At 35.0% G+C, this 21,632-nt stretch overlaps 3 protein-coding genes across 3 annotated transcripts; 1 reads left to right on the top strand and 2 right to left on the bottom strand.

Moving 5' to 3' along the window:
• The first annotated feature begins 1,294 nt into the window (after positions 1-1,294).
• On the top strand, positions 1,295-5,079 carry LOC143445944 (THO complex subunit 4-like). Its single transcript, XM_076945359.1, has 5 exons — positions 1,295-1,513; positions 2,053-2,203; positions 2,276-2,450; positions 4,409-4,538; positions 4,612-5,079. Exons 1-5 carry the CDS (start codon positions 1,369-1,371, stop codon positions 4,749-4,751), a joined length of 741 nt encoding a protein of 246 aa, XP_076801474.1. The 5' UTR covers positions 1,295-1,368; the 3' UTR covers positions 4,752-5,079.
• A 1,082-nt stretch (positions 5,080-6,161) lies between these two features.
• Positions 6,162-18,439, bottom strand: LOC143445322 (glucose-6-phosphate exchanger SLC37A2-like). Its single transcript, XM_076944346.1, has 17 exons — positions 18,057-18,439; positions 17,666-17,813; positions 17,273-17,354; positions 15,968-16,115; positions 14,939-15,017; positions 14,459-14,594; positions 14,268-14,344; positions 13,457-13,623; positions 13,136-13,194; positions 11,904-12,068; positions 11,707-11,797; positions 11,468-11,616; positions 11,134-11,269; positions 9,795-9,860; positions 9,597-9,694; positions 9,407-9,480; positions 6,162-7,285 (listed from the first exon to the last, which is right to left on the bottom strand). Exons 2-17 carry the CDS (start codon positions 17,740-17,742, stop codon positions 7,231-7,233), a joined length of 1,659 nt encoding a protein of 552 aa, XP_076800461.1. The 5' UTR covers positions 17,743-17,813; positions 18,057-18,439; the 3' UTR covers positions 6,162-7,230.
• LOC143447303 (general transcription factor II-I repeat domain-containing protein 2-like) lies at positions 18,122-21,229 on the bottom strand. The gene is made up of 6 exons (XM_076947338.1): positions 21,167-21,229; positions 20,865-20,968; positions 18,825-20,714; positions 18,525-18,698; positions 18,255-18,346; positions 18,122-18,186 (listed from the first exon to the last, which is right to left on the bottom strand). Exons 1-6 carry the CDS (start codon positions 21,227-21,229, stop codon positions 18,122-18,124), a joined length of 2,388 nt encoding a protein of 795 aa, XP_076803453.1.
• Positions 21,230-21,632: the final 403 nt, after the last annotated feature.

Genomic DNA, 21,632 nt, shown 5'->3' with positions numbered 1-21,632 from the left:
CGTGATTACATTTGATCACGCAAGTATAAAAGTATTACGAACGTGAAGGTACGGTAAGCAGGTTGGTTTTTATGGAGTAAAACTTTGTGGTTTGCCTCCCTAAGGTTGATATGAAGTAAGGATAGTTTATTGGTTAATGGCAATCAATACATTGCTTTTTCATATTCAGTTTTTTGTCCGTGTCGCATTCATATGTAGGCTATGCCTATCGTGGCTGTAGGCTAGGGCCGCTAGGTCATTGGCATCATGACTGGACAACCGAGTTTGGCTTATGCTACAGAGAAAGAGAACCCCATATTTTGTAAAGTACTTATAAACGGGACATGTCCGATGCACAACCATATGACATCACTATTTCAGTATCTGGGATGTACCGGTTACTGATATGGTATGGTACCGGTAACCATTCATTTGAACGTCTTAATAGTTTATATCACTAGTTACCAGTATCTCATAGCTTAGCTCTTTCTGGTTTAAGTCTTTGATTGTGAATGTACCACATTAAGTAAAAAGTAGCCTAATATGTTTAAATAATTTTGAAAGAGGCCATAGTGAAAAGTGTGGCAACTGCTTGCACCAGATTCATCAAAGTGAACGTCATACTTTTTATCTTTACTCTTTCTGATAATGAGCAGAAAAAGCTGGTTGTTTAAAAGCCAGGTTATGGGGTCAATCGGCGCTACTGCGGCCGGTAAAATTTTCTCTAAAATTACCGAGAAAATTTACAACGAAAAATTTTTTTTTTTATTAACCTCATCTATTATTCTAATAAAAATTTTCTTAAAAAACAACTCTAGCAAATTTCAGGGAGCTACTCAAAGTAAAACGTTCTTAATACCCTTAGAACGTGGCTATCTCACACGAAGACCAGAACAATATCAAAAACACCTAAAAAAAATTTTTTTTTCTGGTGAAATTTTGTGACGCCCCAGCAGAAAGGCTCAAGCTGATATTTACACCAGTGGCTTAACGATATTTGCTTTTCAGTGTTTCAGCATACGAACTATCCATACAGTCGTATGCTTACCTACTGTAGAGGTACAGCGGTAATGGTTGGTTTTAGCTAAATAATAGAAATTAAGGGCATCTTAAGCTTGAGCAGAAGTGCACAACCACGTAATGTAGGCTATTTGTATAAAAATTCTATACTACACAACTTGGGATATCATTTGGTGGTGCACGTCTGACCTAAAATAAGTTATCATCAACATAGCGACGAAATTTAATTATTTTTTCTTCCTTTTTTGATCAATATTGTGGTTGCATTTGGTTTATATTGATGTAAGCTTTAAAGATATTTTTGTTTTAACAGCATTGTCAATTAGGCTGTTTTATTACGTGGGTACATTTTTTAAACTCTAAAGAAGAATGGCTGACAAAATGGATCTTTCCCTTGATGATATCATTAAAATTAGCAAAAAATCTAAAAGTGGTCGTGGTAGAGGTCGCGGAGGTCGTAAAGGTGGAAACCGTGGCGCTGGTGGTGGGGTTGCTCAAGCACGTAACAAGCGAGGTACGAATTGAAGATTGCTGGGTTGTCAACAAATCTGTGGTTAAATCTTTCTCAAGAAGAGTGGGCTCTCTTTCCAACTGGAGGAAGTCTGCCGTTACAAAAGCAAACTTTATATTTGGACTGTGTTGTGTGTTGCAATGTGCTCTAATGCTGGTCAGCAGAGAGTGCTTAATATCATAATAGGCTTTATGGCTGCATATAGCCTGTAAAAATAAGTTTTGGAATCATCAGAATATAGTCTACCTGAAATATCTGGATCCAGTATTGCATTGCTGGGCGACTTTTTGTCGTCTTTTCTGTCAGTTGTATGGCATTGAAAGGCTGTTTAATTCACCAAAATTTTGGTCAAAATAGTCTTGGAATTGCATTGTCATGCTTAGTTGCATTATCTGTATGTCCAGAGTAGCCATCAGTATTTCAGGTTGTATGATGTGTTTGGAAATCCGTCATCGAGTGGTGATTTCAATTCACAGCAGTCATGGTAGTGTCAGACACTGCATGACACATTTTACAAGTTCATTGGAAATGTCTTGTGTCAGGTGGAGGTCGCGGTGGACGTGGACGTGGTGGTCGACAGGGTTCCTTTAACAGATCAACAAATGTTCCAACTGATAAGTGGGATCATGACATGTACAATCCTGGTAAACAAGGTCAAAAAAGGGGTGGTGGAGTATCTGATGGTGTTGGAAGGTAAATATTTTGTGAGCACCGAAGTTGGTCTTTTATCTGCATTGCATCAATTAAAGATAACTTTTTGCACAGGGGAAGTGGAAAACTGTTGGTAAATAATCTCGACTTCGGAGTGTCTGATAGTGACATCAATGAACTTTTTTCTGAGTTTGGCGCATTAAGAAGAGCTGCTGTTCATTATGACAGATCTGGCAGATCTTTGGGCTCTGCTGATGTTCACTTTGAAAGACGAACTGATGCTGCCAGGGTAAGGTTTCATGACTCAGTGGTATACCCTGTGTAGTGTATATAATGATACTAGAGCTGAGCAAAATTTGAAAATATACTTAACTAGAAATTATACAAGTATGTTGTACGATAGGTACTGTTTTGTAATTATGTAGGTAGTGTACTAGTGTTAGCAAGTCTTTTGTAAAAACTGTTATATTTATGTTCAATTGCCATGACACTGTTTATCAAGGTGCAATAATAATTTACGGTAGTTGAGATAAAATTAATTAATTGTATACTGGTTGAACGTATCAATCGATTTATGGTATCAAAATCTAAAATCCCAAGCCAAAACCTACCTAATGTTAAGTAAAGCCATCAGTTAATCTAATCACACTTTAAGGAATAAATCGGATTATGGTATCAGGATTTGCTTCACTTTGCACTTGCGCACTTCACTTGCTTCACTGACACTTGCATACTGCGGTCATTTAATCGTATCATCGTCTTTGTCCAGACGTCTGAAAGCAGAGATAAGTCGCGCACCTCACGCTTACGGATAAGCGAAAGAAGAATGCCTTTTTCGCGTAATTGTCTCGACGTTTAAAAGCGAAGCGGAGATAAGGTCACATGTGCGGTCAACTCAAACACCGAATTAATTATTTTACAAAGACAGTGCAAAGGGAAAAAGCAACTACAGTACCGGTACCGATTACGCTTGCAAAAAAGGCTGTGACGTAACCAGGGCTTTGGAGCAGGCGAAAATATTAAATTGCTCCAGCTTCGGATCTCTTTGATACCACTGCTCAAGCTCCTGCTCAATTATGTCAAAAACTGAGGTTTAAGGATGAACGCTCAATTTGGAATATCTAGCGTTTCAAAATAATCATAACCAAAACAACACAATCAATGAACACAAAACATTTCATTTACCATCGGTTGCAGCTATGAACATGTGACCGCTCTGCTTTAAAATCCCCAGCAACGTGGTTAGATAGAAAAGGTTTGCGCCAATGAGGCAAATTCTTAATTTTATGAAGGGTTGCTGTTAAATTATGTGAATTCAGCCAATAGTAGCAGCATAGCATCTTATGAAATACATCGGAGCCGGAGCTATTTTTCAAACAACTGGCTCCAGCGTTGTTTAAATTTCTTGTTGAGCTCCAGCTCCAAAGCCCTGGACATAACAGACAGACAGACACCTTTATCGATTCAAGGAGAGTTGATTAAAGCAGTTTGCCGAAAAAATGCTTTAATCAACAACGTGCTCTTGGGCGGTAGCTGGTAATGTAGCCAGCTGTGTTGCGTAACACCATGCAATAGGCCACTACAGTAATAAACTCGACATAATTTAACCAGAATTGTAGTCAGCTGATGCTGTAGGATTGTTTCACGGAGTTGTACAGTGCTGTAATGCCCATTGTAACCGAGTTAGCTCATACACATGATCAACAATAATGCCTGTTCATCATAAACATTTGATTTAGCATATTGGTTAAACGGATCAACCATATGAAAACGTCAGGCAAATAGGTGACACAATTAACTGATTTCGTCTGTATTAATGTTTACTTGATGTTGCCATGTCAGGAAGAAGTAAATTGAGCTTGTACAGAGGATATAGATTCTGGCTTGGTATGTTATGGAATAGCTTTTAAATACATGGAGCTATTTCCTTGAAACGCATAAATTTTTTGACATGATACCACGTCAACGAATGCAAGGCAGTGGCACATTCAGCAGATGGATGAAGCATATGTATTACGGAATTTGTCAGCCTAAAACAATAGTGCAAGACTCTAATTTAAAAAACAAGCCTTTGAAAAGCTAGTATAATTTTATCTATCTGTAAGCTGAAATATAATATGATAATATGCATCCAATTACAATTTTTTTACATTGTACTAACTTAACTAAAATAAATTTTTTGCAGCTCTAAATGATAAGTACCAATACCATATGCTAACCACATGCGGTGTGTTGCTGATTTTTCAGGCACTTCAGCAGTACAATGGTGTTCCTCTTGATGGTAGAGTAATGCATATTCGCTTTGTTGATGGCCAGACAGCAACTTCCAATAGCGATATGAATGGAAGACTCGGACAGCCCAATTCACGTGGTTCATGTTAGACTTTTACTTATTCTGATATTATGTTTATTATTACAGGAATGTAAGACTTCTAACAAATATTTTTCAGATGGCGGCCGGGGTGGAAGAGGTAAAGGAAGCCGCGGCAGGGGCCGTGGTCGTGGAGGGAGACAAGGCCGAAAGGAGGAAGTTTCTGCAGAAGAGTTAGACAAGCAATTGGATGACTACATTTCCAAAATGGAGGAATAATGTCCAGAAACTTAGTGCGAAACTGGAAAACTTACTGCTTACAACCATGTGTATAGATACACGGTGTAATTGGCATATATTGCCAAGCCTACCATGCAAATTAGACGGCAATCATACAATGCATGGGCCTTACACTATTTCATGTGTCAAACATGATGCTTCTGTTTTTATGATTTTTATCCCGATCAAAACACGCTGCTTAGCTTTGAATGGAAACTTAATGCTGAAAATGCTTATGACTAACAAATGTTTTATTTGTAACGCTGAGTAGTTCATATGTTACCCATATTGCTCTTTCGTATCTTGTCAATAAACTTTTTTTAAGCCAGCAATTTTGTGTTAGCTGTAAATATTTAAAACTACCCAAAATTATGCTGTTAAAAAATTGTGTAACAATTTTGGATAAAATGAAAGAACAGATAAAGCGGAGTTTCCTTGATAAGGAGTCGAGTTCTGACATGGGCTTGAGCCCAGCCACCCAATTTCAAATCCCGAACGACGGAATCCACTTCATAAACCGTGAATGGCTTTAGGAGCCGTATATGATGTGATTTTGTCTTACGTAATGGATAAAAAGTGTTTTCAAACAATTAAAGGCCAGCATTACCAGTGTTGTTTTTCAGTGCGTGGATTACCCTAGCAAATGGCGCATTAAAACTTGGAGGTCGCACGTTTAGGTTAGCTTAAATTGTAAGTGCCCATTAATGAAATGTAACATTTTTTGGCCTAAAATTGCAGTATTGACTTTAATGTTCTATTGTAAGAGTTAAATACGTGATTTTATTAGGATAAATAATTAATTAATAGCTGAAATAAAGAAATAATACCCTAAGGCAGGCATGTGCAACCTTTTTCACTGGAGGGCCAAATACAAAATTTTGAATGACAACGCGGGCCACATGACTTTTTCAGAAAAAATTAGTATCGTAAAACGACTTTCCTATGCACTATGCAGTTTATGTTGCGAAATTATGCAACGCAGCATTGTTGCATCACAAAGGGCAATATTTCTATACACAGCGTGCGAAAATTTCCATTGTTTTGATGTAAACTGCATGAAATAGTGATGGCTAGTATGAATTTCTAACATTTTGCTGAGCACCACGCGGGCCGCACGGAACAACCTGGCGGGCCACAGTATTGACAAAGTATTGACTTGCAAAAAAATTACCAGCCTTATGAACCCTAACGAGTTCTTATCTCCTTTTTTAGAGGTAATCCCATAGGCATAGAGTAATCATGTCCTGGAAAGTGGCTAACTGCCAAAGGAGTGCATGATTTTTAAAGTGTCCCTGTAGTGTGCTGTTTAACTTTTCCTGCTGAGGCAAAGCACTGGTAACAAATGTTAAACGTGGAAACCCGTCTCCCAGTTTCGGAACCGCTGCCTTGTCTAAATATCACACACTCTGATTGACAGCTGTAATATTTATTTTATAACATAAGAAGTGCATCGAACCACAATAAATTATCATCGGCGTAGTAATGGTACACAATAAATGCACTATCCTAGTTATTATTTCGTCTATTACATTAAACAATTACACTATTGGCACGCATACACTTGCAGACGTGTGTACCTTTGCTACGATTCGTTCGGTATGAAAAATTGCACTTTTCCCCTATTTACACACAAGGAATCACTACAAAAATTTAACGAAAAATTGAGCGGGTGTATGAAAGCTTGTTTTCCAACTGCTAATGTGGGCAACCTGTTTGAAAGGAATTGAACCGGTATCGTCTGAGAACAGAAATTTAATCTTAACAAGCCACATTTCAACACAGAGACCTTTATGCCATTAAAAATTTATCTTGCAGTAAGATTGACAAGCAATGTAAGTACGTGAAAGAACTTTCATGTGAAGTCATGAAAATGGTCACTGAAAAAAGGAACACATAACGACAAGCTCATGACGGGAAAAGTATATTACATGCAAAAATGCGCTCAGATATTCTCAGTTGCCATACTGACGTAAGCTGAGATGCACTAATTTAATAAAAATACAATAAAAAACGTTCACTTCCGTTCTTTTACATTAAATAGTATAACGAAAAATCAACAGTATTTAGTTGATACGTAGCACGACATGACTACCTACCTCTGCATATTCTACACATATATCAAAAGCTGCTAACACAATTAGCGTGAATATTTACCACCATTATGCAATTGCACAATCTACAACGATCGGGTCGGGCAAAAAAAACATACAAAACAATTTGTTTTTAAAATGTCATGACTGAAATTAATTTGTAAAATTGCAAAGACATAATCACCAACCAATACAACTTTATGACCACATTAGCTGTATAATATTCTAAAAATTGATAATTTTTTAACAAAGATATTCTGATGACAAATTTCATATGGGTGAACTTTCTGTGAATATACTAGTATTATTCACATACATAACTCCAGCATAGGTAAAATATTCATGAAATTACATTCTCTCAGCTCATTCACATGACATTCATTGCTGGCTCATGCTTCGTGTTCACTGTTGTCTAATCTGCTACTTGAAGATGACTCAGGGATTCTGTTAATAAATAGGAATTCCTTTCATATTTGGAGGTTATGATAACTATTATCAAAGAAAACACAAGCACAGCCAGACGAATTCTGCTTAACTCTTGAAGGATAAATTCAAGTGAAAAACATGATAATTGCAAACAAGCTAGGTTCATAAAATGAAGGGGACATACAGTAATTCTGGTTTTACTTTCATAAAAGTAGTGCATTATATGTAGAAGCTTGCCGACAAAACACTTTCACTCAATGCACTGAATTGCTTAAGAATGTCAACTTTTGTGCTTATATGAGGTAGATATACAAACTTACTTCTTTGTTGAATAAATATAATAAAGACAATGATCTATAGCTTTTTTGCCATTTCCACTTTGATAATGATTTAAGGGCTGAACATGTGGTATTTTGGGCACAATGAAAAAAATCACGATTTTTGCACTTATTATAACATCATTATGTATTTACTCTATTTGTTGAAATTTCAACAGGAACATTTAACCAGTTTAGCAATATCTCGGTAACCGCTTTAGAGAGACAAAGAAGACGTTAAAAGAGGTATAATGGATTAATTTTCTCATTTAACACACTTTGACTGCATATCTGCTATGAAAACTTATTTATTAAAAATGTTTTTCATAGTTTAGGTATTATTTAGCATATCCATTTAACTGCCTTTTTTTAAAGTGTTGTTTTCCACTCCACTTTGTGATTGTTTTGTGTGAACAAATAGTTTGCTAGTGCAGCAAATGAATCATTTGGAGCAATTTTAGTAGAAGACAAGTTTCTTAATCTTCCAAATTTAATTTCTTACCTTCTAAATTTTCCGTCAAATTATCACTGGAAATATATGCAATGCTTTTCGACTACCAAGTTTAATTTTCAGCATTGAAAACAATTGCGGGATGCAAAAAGGAATTTTTAGTGCTATGGCTGAGAATCAGCATTCCAGTTTTAATTTAGACATCACATAGCAAGTAATTTCAATTACTAAATGATTAATTATTATCGAAAAAAGAAATCAATTTGAATTCTTAGATATTCGCATATACTGAAAAGAACACCTCTACCCACAACATTAAACCTAAACCTACTTCTACTTTAACCCTAATTGGAAAATAACACCCAACACCAATTACTACATCTATTAAGATTTTAATGCCAAAATACCTGTAATTAATTCAGAAAATCTTGTCGTTTTTATTTCGTATTCTGTCAATTAAAACCATATTTATCCCATTACATATGAAAATGAAATAAATCTATGCATATTTTTTAACAGGGGTCTGAAGTTATGCGCTGTAAAATATTACAAACTACTCGGAGCGTGCATACACTTGCCCAAGTGGATCTGACTGATGTTATTATTACTAGCGATGTGCTGCACAAATGTCAACGTTTTTTAAGTGTTCTCACATATCCAAGCTCTACTCCTTTACTCAAACGTTTGCTCTTTGACAAAAAAATATTAATTATTATCCTATTTGCTACTGGGAATATTCTTAATATCGCTGTGCCTTTCATTAAGTTCAAAACGTTAGTGAATAACATGCGTCATGCATATAGCCGGTGTCACTGCAATGTTTTTGTTCTTTTTAATGACATAAATGCAAAATATGCTAAATACGCAACATCGATATGGTCTGGAAAAAAGCTCTTTGTAAAATGGTTTCTGTTATTACATGAAATATTAAGTAATCCTTAGGCTTTAGAGTTTGGATGGAGCTAAAACTTTATCGATGAAGGATTTTTCTGCCTTCAAAATTAAGTTTTCTGGTTTGTTTTATTGCGACATAATAGGTCGAGCTAGCATGAGCCTAAGTTCAAAAGTTTGGATTCGCATAAGCCTGAGCTTTTTATCATTTTTCAACAACCTTGTTTGTTATTTCATATAGCATTGTCAGAAGGGTAATATTGCTTGGTCACTTCTGCTAAATGTTAATGTTCAAACTAGAGTCAGAACATGATTCTAGTTAGTGACTGGGCTAGAGTCACTTCTGGCAAAAACTTGACTTAAGTCCCATTGTATGAAATTTCATACATGAAATTTCATACGAAACTGGTCTATGTTATTGGAAAGGTTGGGGACCACCATTTTATACAACACAAGCAAATGGATAAATAATTATTTTACCTGAAATAGTCTGACGTACCAACACCGTTTACTCGCCAACAATTAATTTCCTTTATCATCAATCGGCTCAACAGCTGCAAAAACATGCGAAAGTCACAACTCACAGACTATCAAAAAATGATGCCAGCTGTAGAACTTTCTAATTTATCACAAGTGCACTGTTTACTATCAGAACTACTAAGCTACTTACCAACGTAGCAGCTATATTGGCCGCTATTAACATCCAAAACACATTCTGCCATCCAGAAGGAGATATTAAGCCAGTTAAAAATGGACCAATAGCAGCTCCTGTAAAAATTGCAACTTTAATATTGTAGATAAGGATATACCATAATTATAGTATTAAAGGAAGTTTATTCACCAAGTATATGTAATAATATTTGCTAACCTATAGAGCCCGTTCCATCAATAATGGCAGTCACTGTTGACAGAGCTTTAGCATTGCCTTTCAACACTAAAACAAAATATTAAAAATGGTACAGTAATACAAGTTCTTTCAACACAAAAAGGAACTGTAAAACATGACTTAATATCAGATTAAGGCAAACAGAAAAAGTGGAATGAAAACATTTACAATACAAACATATATTATACAGTGAAAGCTTGTTAACTCAGACGAAAAATGTTGTAAGTTAGGATTCATTTGTAGAACGAATATAAAAGTCAAAACGGTTAAAAGCATTATATTAAGAATGCTTTTAACATTGACGAAAACCTATGATTAATAAATGTTCTTTTCTGTCTTGGCTTTTTTATTTGTTCTACATATAACTTGTTAACTCGTCTTTGGTTAAGTCAGAACTTCAGACAACTTGAACCAACTTTACCAGTCTCAACAAAACCCCTGTTAAAATGTTTGTAAACTACTACCAACAACTTGAAGCTTGCAAAGCTCTCCAATTCAAAATTCGCCGATTTCCATTATTGATAGATTGTTTAAACTATAATTGTGGAATGTTGCGATCACGATTTTCATTGCGTAATTTAAAACCTTGTAACTTTCACATGACACTAGTTGAGGACGTCATGACCATGTAGTTAAAGAAGTTGTACGAAGATATACACAATTGCAGACAGACACAAGCAATTAAGCAACTATACTAACTGAGACAAAAAAGTTAAACATGTGTAATGTGACTCCAGAAACTCTATCAATTTTATGGTAACCTAGTAGGTTAACCTACGCATGGTCGAGGGAAGTAGGCCAAAATGATATTTATTAAAATTGAATATTGAAACTGAAGCACTATGTTAAATACTATCACTGCTGTTAGAACAAAAGATTTTTTATCTTTTTGTCAGGAACCACAACAAAATTAATTAATTGCGCAAAATACATCTGTCACTAACCAAGGTTGTAAAAAACTTTTTTTTTTAAAAGACAACAACAGTTGCAAAAGTTGAAACACCATAGGCAAGTTCATAGTATTATTTAAATTACTAAAACATAAATACAGTGATATCCAAAAACCCTAACGTTTACAAACTCTGAAAACAACTCAAAATACAAACTATGAGACTTTTTAAATTAAATTTTGCCCTGAAAACAGAATTTTTCTTAAAATTCAAATGTGTATAATTAATGAAAAGAAGTTCTTAAGGTGTTTGTTTTTTCATCAAAAATAAATTTTCGAGTGTGATTTTTAACACCTTTTTCCTTTGAATTTCCTACATTACCTATTCAAGTTCACTAGTTTTGATTGCTTTAAACTAAGTTATTAGTATACCTGGGTGTGTGCCGAGATCAGCAGATACAGCTGTTGTGATGAGAGCATACGGCCCATTAACAAAAGCCCCAGTTATAAGAAGAAGAACAATAAACAAGGCCAAACTGCTGCTACCGCAAGCGTTGAACACATACATCTAAGAAGGAAAAAACTAAATTGAGAAAATGTTTCATTTTATCTGATTTTTATAAAGAATCGTAAAAGATTGATGACGTAAGCAAGAATGTAGAAGTGGCTGTTAAACCAGTTTGTCAAGCATAAATTATGATCTACCAGAGTACAACCAAGTCTTTAATTGCTAACAGACGTAAACAGTTTTCTACTATATCCATACCATTCCTGCCCCGATTAATAACATAACTCCACATGTAGTAGCACGGCCACCAGTGTGATCAGAAACTACCCCTGCCGTTATTCCACCAAAAATTCCACCGACGTCAAAAAGGGTGCTAATTATGCCAGATGCTTGGGTTGTGAATGTTGCTGAAAAATGCCACCAACGGTGTTCAAATTTATCATGTAAACATATCAACACAACAGCTTAAATATGCCAGAACTGCAACAGATACTCACATGTTTTTTTGATGTAAAATGGTAGCCAAAAAAGAAATGTGTAACTGACAAGCTTGGCAAATAAAAGACACAATGCAAACTCAATAACACCCTAAATTGAAATAAACATATATCCTAAGTAATAAGAAATGATTTTTATGCTAGTCAATGTCAATAGCAAATCAAAAAAGGGCGATAATTGCCCTGGCAAGCCTTACAGGAATTTTCAACGCCCCAATAAAACCAATAGGCTTGTTTTCCTCGGTGGTGACATAAGGTTTAGTTCCAGATGATATATTTGCATTTGAAATATCTTCCACAGTGTTATATTGTTGCCTGATATTGTCATCACTGTTCGTATTAACCATGCTCCCTTCAGAGGACTACATACAACAAATAAAATTTATTAAAATGATATGCTAATAAATTGTTTTGTTAATAACTAACAATTTTTTACTAAATCGAAGTTTGTTTAGATCCAATCCAAAACATGTCACTATCAAGTTTTATAATTATATTATAATTTTAGATAATTCTTTTGGATGCCAAGTCAGAGGTCAAGAAACCTTGTAAATTTTTTAATTTTGAGGTAAAGAATGCAGCATTAAGTATATGATCAGAACGTTCCCTCTATAAAACTCACTTTTTAGCTGTTATTTTATATATATAGTATATACAGCTGATGGCTTTTTATCGTTACTGTGTAAGTGCTGTATTTAGAACTAGACTTGCATGGTGGAAGTGTAACAAATGTGTCTGCAATTACGGAAGCAAACAGGCACACTCGCTTGATGTATCCATTGATTTCCTTGCTGCTTAGTTGTGAGGGTATTGTGTATGACAGCTTATGAGAAGGGTACCAGTATAGACCTATATAGTATGGCAGTGCTCCTAACATTATGCAAATTGTCAAATTGCTTAACCAAGTTGGCAATGAGTGAAGTTACATAGTAAAAATAGCAATTAACATGTCAGTTAGCCACATTAAAATTGGGATAACCTGGCTCTCCTGTCAATCATTAACAATGAACTACTGTAAGATATATTAACATTTCTGAAAAACTACTGAATCTTTCACTGCTAAATTACCATTATTTCACTTTTTATGAGTATATGTGCACATGATACAAATACTGATCAAAAAATGATTTCTGTAAGATTGCAGTGAAACTTCAAATTGCATATTAATGACGAAACAATGCAGGTTAAATTCATTATACTTAAGATGGTTTTGGTTAGTACCCAAACAAACCCGCCACGCTGTTTTTAATCGCTTAAACAGAAGAAAATATTTTACAAGTAGGTGTTTCTAGAGTAATTTCTGTTTTTGTAAATGCATATGCAGTGGAGATGACAATGATCTGTGCAAAATAGCAGCAAAATTTTTTGATGATACACAGGATAAACAGGCCAGTACACTTATCATGTGCACATTGCGATCTGTACCAACCTCTTCATCTTCATTTGACAAAAAATGATATGATGCTTCGCCTGTTACATCCTCAGGGCCTGAAAATAAAAATGACACTCACAGATACAAAGTTTGAATTGCTATATTCATATCACCTGTACACATCACAAACACAGCAAGATAACTCTAATGAGTGCATTGTGTCAAGAAATAATAAAAACTAGTAATATTTTTGAAATCAGTCATTGCTTATGGATAGGTTGGAAAGATAAACTTCTTTTAAAGGTGATGGGTCTATACATCAAAATAAAAAGACAGTGAGTAATTCCAAAAATTATCACTTTATTCGCCGAAACTCACTGTCGATTAATGTGAAAAATGTGATTACACCGATTCCTCCAATAATGCAGCCAGGAACAATAAAAGACAAGCCCCAGTTATAAGACACAAATGCAGATGCTATCAGTGAGCCGAAGATATTGCCAAATGATGTATGTGAGTTCCATACACCCATTATAAGACCTCTTCTGCAAATCAGATACAACAAATATTACATTTTCATGTAAAAATCATAATGCAATTTAAAGACGCAATTTACAATTTAATACTAGAATGCTGAAAAGCACCACGTTTTCAGAAAAAATGCTAAATTGGGATAATAAAATCAAAGTGTATATTATGTTGACCACATTGCAACATAAATATATATTGCATAATAACTACCACCCCATTCCACAATAAAAACTTTTCTAGTATATTTCACAATGCTCTTCTAGCACAATGCACTTTTTAATGTCGTTTTGTTTAACATTTGCTTTTGGGCTGCTGTGTTTCATAGTTTACCCATGACATCAATTAAACTTATCTACTTCTTGTAGGAGGCCCAACCTACCTTTCCATACACTCAGCAATTTTCAACTGTCAGTCAACAATAATGCTTATGTTGTCTTTTAAAAGGGCATAAGTCAAAGCAAACAATTGCACCACACTAAACCAAATTTCTTTGCACAATTGTCACAAACATTAGCATTAGAGCAATGCTGGTACTAAACAAATAGCGATCACAGCCTTTTTACATCTTAACAACTTAAGAAGTGTTGATTAACACAGAAGAAAACCACAAGTTTGAAGTTTAACATAATGCAAAGCTCAAGGAAAATATCTGTCATACTTTTCCTTTCCAAACCAATTTCCCATGCATGCCACAACAGCAGGCCAGCCTGTTGTCGAAAAAGCACCATTGAGTATCTGCAGATAAATAACCATTTTTATTTATTGCAAAACCATCCAAAAAAATTCATCATATTTTATGCAATCCAACATTGTTACTACTAAGGTGAGGTTTAACTAAATGAAACTTACTTGAGAAAATATATAAAAGGATAAAACATGGATATTAAAGTAATAACCCATGCCAAACATGGAAGTGAATAGCCCAGTAAATATCATCCCAATGCTCAAAAAGTAACGCAGTGACATTCTTTCAGCTATCATTCCACTACATGTAAAAAAATGTTGTTAAACTATAGTATTACCAAGAAATCATTAGCAAGAGTATTCAGAACTCCAAAATAATAGTCATCACTGAAGATGTTAGGCAATTCCTTCAATTTTATTTAATAAAATTTCTCAGAGTAACACAAAACTTAAATCCGAAAAAATGGAAATTACGGACAAATTTTAATGTTTGACTTGGAATCCTCTGTGCAGTGGGATTCTTTCAGTGGTAAATTTCCACATGCAGTGTTCTGCAAATAACCTCCAATACAAAACTATGTAAGTGATTAGAATCTGATATCTTATCATTAATTACAGTAGCCTATGTTACAAATACATTTATACCTGATAAACATCCCAATAGCATAGGTGAATAAAAAGGCATAATCGAGATCACCAAATAATGACTGGAAATCCTTTTTATCTGTCATGAATATAGACACAAATTTGAGTTATGAGAAAATCAAATGCAAACATAACACGGTTTGTCTAGCATTTCTCAACAAAAATATTTTGCGACCATGTATCAATTGTAAAACAGTTGTCACAATATCTGCAATTCCCAAAATAGTAACTATATAAATTCAATTTAGGTACTATTACAGTTATTGCTGCTTATAAAGTAAAACATCATTGCAATGCACTTGCAATCATTCCATATATATTACAGGCAACCCGTGGTTTGTGAAACGCTAGCCAAATGACATACTGAACAAATAGGCCAATATAAAATTTTGGGAAAGAAACAATTTTGTGCCCTTCTGACGGGCTCATATGCTATTGATATAAAAGAAGTTACATAAAATAAGACAAAAGGAACAATGTTAACATTTATAATGTTCCTATTTAAATTCCTCGCATAACCTGTTAAGCACTGCCACCTTGGTTAATGTAAATTTAGCTGCTATAAAGTAGTGGAGAAATCAGTTAAATGCATCATTTTTTGGATAATTTTGGGTATAAAATTAATTGTTATGAAGGCGCCAATTACTACATGGAAAAAGTAGCATATTTACAACCACGCTTTACCTATTGGTATTGGTACTAGGTCTGTACTGGTAGTTGACACAATATAAAACTATTGATATAAAAGTAATAGATAACTCAGTCATAGATAACATGATTTGATAAATATTCAAAACTACTTAAATGTTTAAGTATTAAACACATTGTGTGAGACATTTATAATCAAACATACTGTGTAGATTAAAATATAACATACATGTTACCTAAGCTTTAGTACCGTAAATAATGTAAAATTGATTATGTTGTAATTATAAGATGGGTGTTGACATATTTTACATACTACAGGATACATAGTACTGTATCAAAATTACAAAGCACTTTAAATAACAATATTTCAAAAGCACTTACCAAAAGGAGGAAAATCACACCAAGTAGAACTATTTTGAGATGAATTTCCAGACCCAGAAAAATTAATAGGCAAGTGTAGCAGCGAAATGTGATAATGCATCCATTCCGTATTCAATAAAGCAGCACTACAATTTCGATGCAGTTCACTCTAAATTAAAGCAATGTCAAAATTGTAGCTTAAGGATATCAAAGATCATTTAATTATTGGGGTGAAGGCACATCTGCCCATATGTGGGCTAAACACTGATAAAAGTTGGAAACATTTTTTCTTTTGACATCTGACCTAGCGTCAACGCTTTTCTTAACCTGTTGGATTGTACTGTCATCTTTAACAGGCACAATACCTCAAGTGCAAACAAATAAATATATACTTTAGAATAAAACCATAGATAATTAATTATTTAATCATTTGCAGTTCCTACAAACATATTTCCTTTATATTGTGACAATCAACAAGGGCGTAGAATAGAAGTTAAAGATGCACCTCGCTTTGCTTAAAGTGGGATATTTTGGTTAAGTTGGAGCACGAAGATATGGATGCAAGGAATCGAAACAATGTTAAGCTCTATAGGGCTTATCAATTGTTTTATAGAAGTTGCAAGTTGGTAAATGAATTCTTTTTCTTGAATAAAATAAAACCTTACTAATCATGTGTTGAATGTGTCACTATAGCATAATTGTTCACACAAAAATGTGAGGATTGTAATGTTTAGCACCTAGTTTTACACTCACCATTCACATTTGGTACAACCAGTTATACCAAGATGCTGTTGTTTTATGTATGATGCAAAGGTGATAAAAAAAGAAGACAAAAAGAAAAAGAGAATAAATCATGATGGAAGACAAAATATCAAATGAAGGTTATAATACATCAGATAAACGTTTTTTTCCAAAATTGTTAGCCAAACAATGGGCATGACTTACCAGGTTACCAATCCGTGTGGCCTGCATCCCAATAAATATTTTAACTACAATTAATGCATTAATTATATGTACATATATACATCAGTAATCAATTAATTATTATCGTCAACATCAATCGATGTATGAAATTTTATACCATGTATTATAACGACGTCACAGCAAACATAAGTTTCAGTGACAACAGTACGAATAACCATTACTTACAGGAATATTTAATTCAACAATTATACATTATAATTTTTTTCTTGGTTCTAACAAAATCCACTCAATTCATAGAAAATTTATTCTATAGTGCATATGCTAGACAGCTTGGATAATTATGATATCTACTGACAACAAAGAGCATATTCTCAACTCTCAAGGGTAAAACACAAAATTTACCTTTACAATGCTGAAAGGCTTCCTAGCTATATGGTATGACATGTAACAAAAAAATGTTAAGACCAACATGCCATAGCGATATCTGCAGAAAAATTAAATTAAATTCACAAATCACAAGCATTGGATAAGCTTATATTATTATGTATTATATATAAATAAAACACTTAGCAATGCACAGATCTCAGACTGCATTTTTTGTATGCTGCGCAAAAGTAATTAATTACTGTAATAAACAAACTGAAATGATTAAGTAACCTTGACATACACACAAATGAGAAAATGATTAATACAGAATATATATAATGATTACAGGTGCTTGTTAAAATTATATTGGAATAAAATGTTATATACGCTACGTTGATATAGTAAAGATTGTCAACTTCCAGAACTTACCCTGTAACATTGTGTTTGTCTTTTTGACAACAGCCACAACGCTGCAGTAGTCTAATAAACAATGGAATTGAAGCCATTATCACCAAAAATAAAAACAATGCTTTCTCTTCGATGGAAGTTTACTATGAGCTTCAGGTTAAGATATTTTCTTTAAAAACAAGTTAGAGCAAATTCAAATTGCAGCAACTTTCAGAATTTACTGCCAAGCAATTTCCGTTCAGTGAATTTCTGCTTCAAAGGAGTTTTACACTTGTTTGTTTACATAAAATCAGTTCCAACTGTACTATATTGGTGTCTATTATTAGATAATTGTCATCATTTCTATGATTTAACACTGGTTCTTCACAGTTGTCAACAAATGATCATAGCTCTGTAAAGTGTAACTACTTACTGACTTAACCGTATGTATCTTTTAGTAAGACTATTAGTGAGCGAGGCTATACCGCGTAATCAATATTACAGGATTCCATGGTTTGACCTTGATTGTGGCGCATCAGACTGTCGATTGAGTGACCCACTGGCTAAGTTTTAACATAATCATTATTTGTTAAACAAAGTAGAGAAATTGCAGAAATTAACAAAAATTAACGTTTGCTTGACGTGGGGCGACGAAATTCCTTACGGTCATCGAAGTCTGCTGCACCAAGAACAAGTAAATATGGTAATATATCTCTACGCCTTCTTCATATGTTTACGGGATATCAAACCAAAATTTGTAAAAAAAACACATATTGGTACAGCCGTCCTTTTAATCATCATTCGGAAAATTAAAGAGAGGGTTTCTCCTTCTAAATTGCGGTCTGTGGAAAAAATCTACCCAGCTGGCGATTCAAAATCATTCGAGCATAACCATTTTCACTTTCGTATTCTGAATAGGAATTCAGGAATTCTCCCTAATAAAATAGCCCAGGGTGGTCCAAGACTGCGAACATGAAGGGCCACATTAGGGTCTGAGAAAAACTTCACGGGCCGCATAGTGAGAAATGATAACGCGTTGCTGAAAGTAGAAACGTTGTTAACTACTGTTCGCAGGCTATGAACATTAACAAATCTTGTCGCTTACAAAATACAGTTGTATGAATGAAATGAAATGAATGAAAGGAAAGGACTGAGTTTGCTGTTCTGATCGACCTAATGTTTTGCTGCACGCCTAACTCACTTTTTAATCTCTGCTTGCGACTCTGCGTTTTTGCTTTTGCATATGGTGTCGATCTCTGCTTTAAATTCAGTGGTCGACAGACGTAAGCAGGCATCCAGGGTTTCATCAGCCATTCTGTTCCGTGTGTCGCTTTTTAATCGCTTCATAATGGAGAAAGTGCTTTCACATATGTATGTGCTACCAAACATGGAGCATATCTTCAGTGCGAAGTCGTTTAATCGTGGAAACTGTTCGTTGCTTAAAAGCCTCCAAAAGGCGTCGTAACGCTCATTCTTACGTGAAAGAAGAAAAGGGTCTGACTGCAATTCACATAGTTCTTGCTGAACGTAAGATGGTTGGGATTCTATAACTATTTCCATTGGATTGTTGAAAAGCTCCATTTGTGCTTTCAGCAAATCAAAGTCAGCGAATCTGTCGTTAAACTCATCGATGATGTCACCAATTTTGTTAGAAAATGCAGAAAAATCGATACTTTTTCTTTCACCAAGTACTTCACTGCATGCAGGAAAGTGGGTAGCATCATTCCTTTGCAAAGAAGCCTTAAATAGCACAAGTTTCTTGCGAAAACCTTCAATGTGTCCAACCAATTGAGAAATATTTTGTTTCTTACCTTGCAGTTTCATGTTTAGGATATTGAAGTGATTACTAATGTCTGTCAAGAACGCCAACGAACCAATGAACTTGTCATCACTCAACTGAATCTGGTATGTCTCGGTCGTCCCTTCTATCTCATTCTGGAGAAAATTTAGTATTTCTTTTCGCAAAGAAAAGAAATGTTTCAATGTTTTGCCTGCACTTAACCATCGAATTTTTGAGAATAGTGGAACATCTTCATATTCTGCACCCACATCTTTTAAGAACTGGATGAATTTTCTATGTCTCTGGGCTCTGTTTCCCCCTTTGATGATGTTGACTATATTCGTCACACTAAGCATAACATCACTCATCTGCAAAACTTTGGCACATAGTGCTTCTTGGTGAATGATACAATGCAATGTTGGGCAGTTCACTCCATGATCTTTTAGAATGCCAACTAGTCCTCTCTTTCGTCCTGTCATTGCCCTGGCACCATCTGTTACAACACATGCACACTTCTCAAATCCTCCATAAGCATCAACGACAGACGCAAGGCTGTTATATATGTCGATACCTTTTGTAGTTCCACGAAGTGGAGATATCTTGAGTAGTTCTTCAAATACAGTAAAGTTTTTATCAATAGTGCGAATGAAAACCAAAAGCTGGGAAACGTCACTGATGTCAGTACTTTCATCCAAGGCTAAAGAGAAGTACTTGCATTGTTGAACAACGTCTTTCAATTGCACAGTCACGTTTTCGCTCAATTCTGCCACTCTTCTTGCAACGGTTTGATGAGATAAAGAAACGTTTTCAAATTTTTTGGCTATTTTTTTATCTCCAAAGGAAAGGGCCATCTTAATCGCACACTCTTTTACAATCTCCCCGTCTCGAAAAGCTTTTCCATGTTTTGCGAGCGTTAGAGCAACTTCGTATGAAGCTTTAAGGTCTGCAGTTGAATCGGGTTTGGAAAAACCAATAATCATTTTTTTTTGCTTGGAATAATTGCCCTTTAACTCTTTCAAAATTGCTTCCCTAGAAGTTCCATGGTATTGGCCATATTTTTTCTCATGCATGGTGCTGTAATGTCGCTTTAAATTAAACTCTTTAGGCACTGAAATAACTTGCAAGCAAACCAGACACTGTGGTTTACCATTGCTATTGGCAAAAAAATACCTTTCCTCCCAAGTAGAATTGAACTCTCTGTTTTCCTCTGACACTTTTCTTTTGACACTCATGCTTTTAGTAAACTTTTCCCCTTGACTAAATAAACGAGTTGCAGCTAATTTACAACCAAATTCGAGAGTGTACTCTGCGCTAGCAACAAAAGCAAAATATCAACGCACGTTTGTGTCGTCACAAACCGACATTGTTCCCTCATAGTTACCTATTGACCCGATTATGCACGACTTATTTAGGGTTGTGGCGAATGTAATGTATTTATAAAGCGTAGGTGTATTTTTAAACCTTGGATTTAGCACTGATAATTCCGGCATCCACAAAGTGTTCGCGGGCCGCACAAAAGCTTCACGCGGGCCGCATGCGGCCCGCGTGCCAGGGTTTGGACCACCCTGAAATAGCCAATCAGCTCGAAGCAACTTATTGAATTTATATAAAAAAAATCGCTATCTGGAACTAGTTTCATCATGGCTTCATGTGAAAAACTGTAGCATAACATTTTAAATGACAACAAAATTTGGAAGGTTATCACACTGTATTTTGGCAACAAGCCACCAAGATTTAGTTCGTGTAGGCCAGTGCTTTTCAACCTTCTTTTGCGACGACCCAAATAAATTAATGGGTAAATTAATAGCGATGCTGAGGCGACCCATTTTTTACACGAAAATTGGGTATTTACAAATATTTAGCCTTGACTCCAAGTTTCCAACGTAGCTAATCTAAAGTTTCACAGCAAATAAATCATCACCATGCTTCTTCACTTGTGTTTACGCAACAATGCAATATGACAGGGGTGGGCAAACTTGTTCAATGAAAGAGTCACTTGCGGAAAAATATGAACACCAGCGAGCCGCAAAATCAGTAATGATTGTCAATTTGGTTGATATATTATTAGTAGTCATTTTGGGATATTACTTTTTAGCTAGAAGACCCATAAAAAACATGTCGGCGAGGCGCACTTTAACAGCCTTTGCCATAGAGTATAGAATCTATACCTGAAAACAATGTCGGATTCTATGTCCAGTGTTACGTCATAAACGAAATGCTGGCCTAAAT

Source organism: Clavelina lepadiformis, chromosome 2 (genome assembly GCF_947623445.1).
Source record: "Clavelina lepadiformis chromosome 2, kaClaLepa1.1, whole genome shotgun sequence".
Lineage (NCBI taxonomy): Eukaryota > Metazoa > Chordata > Ascidiacea > Aplousobranchia > Clavelinidae > Clavelina > Clavelina lepadiformis.
Note: the sequence above shows the minus strand (reverse complement) of the source record. Positions and strands in the feature narration are given on the sequence as shown.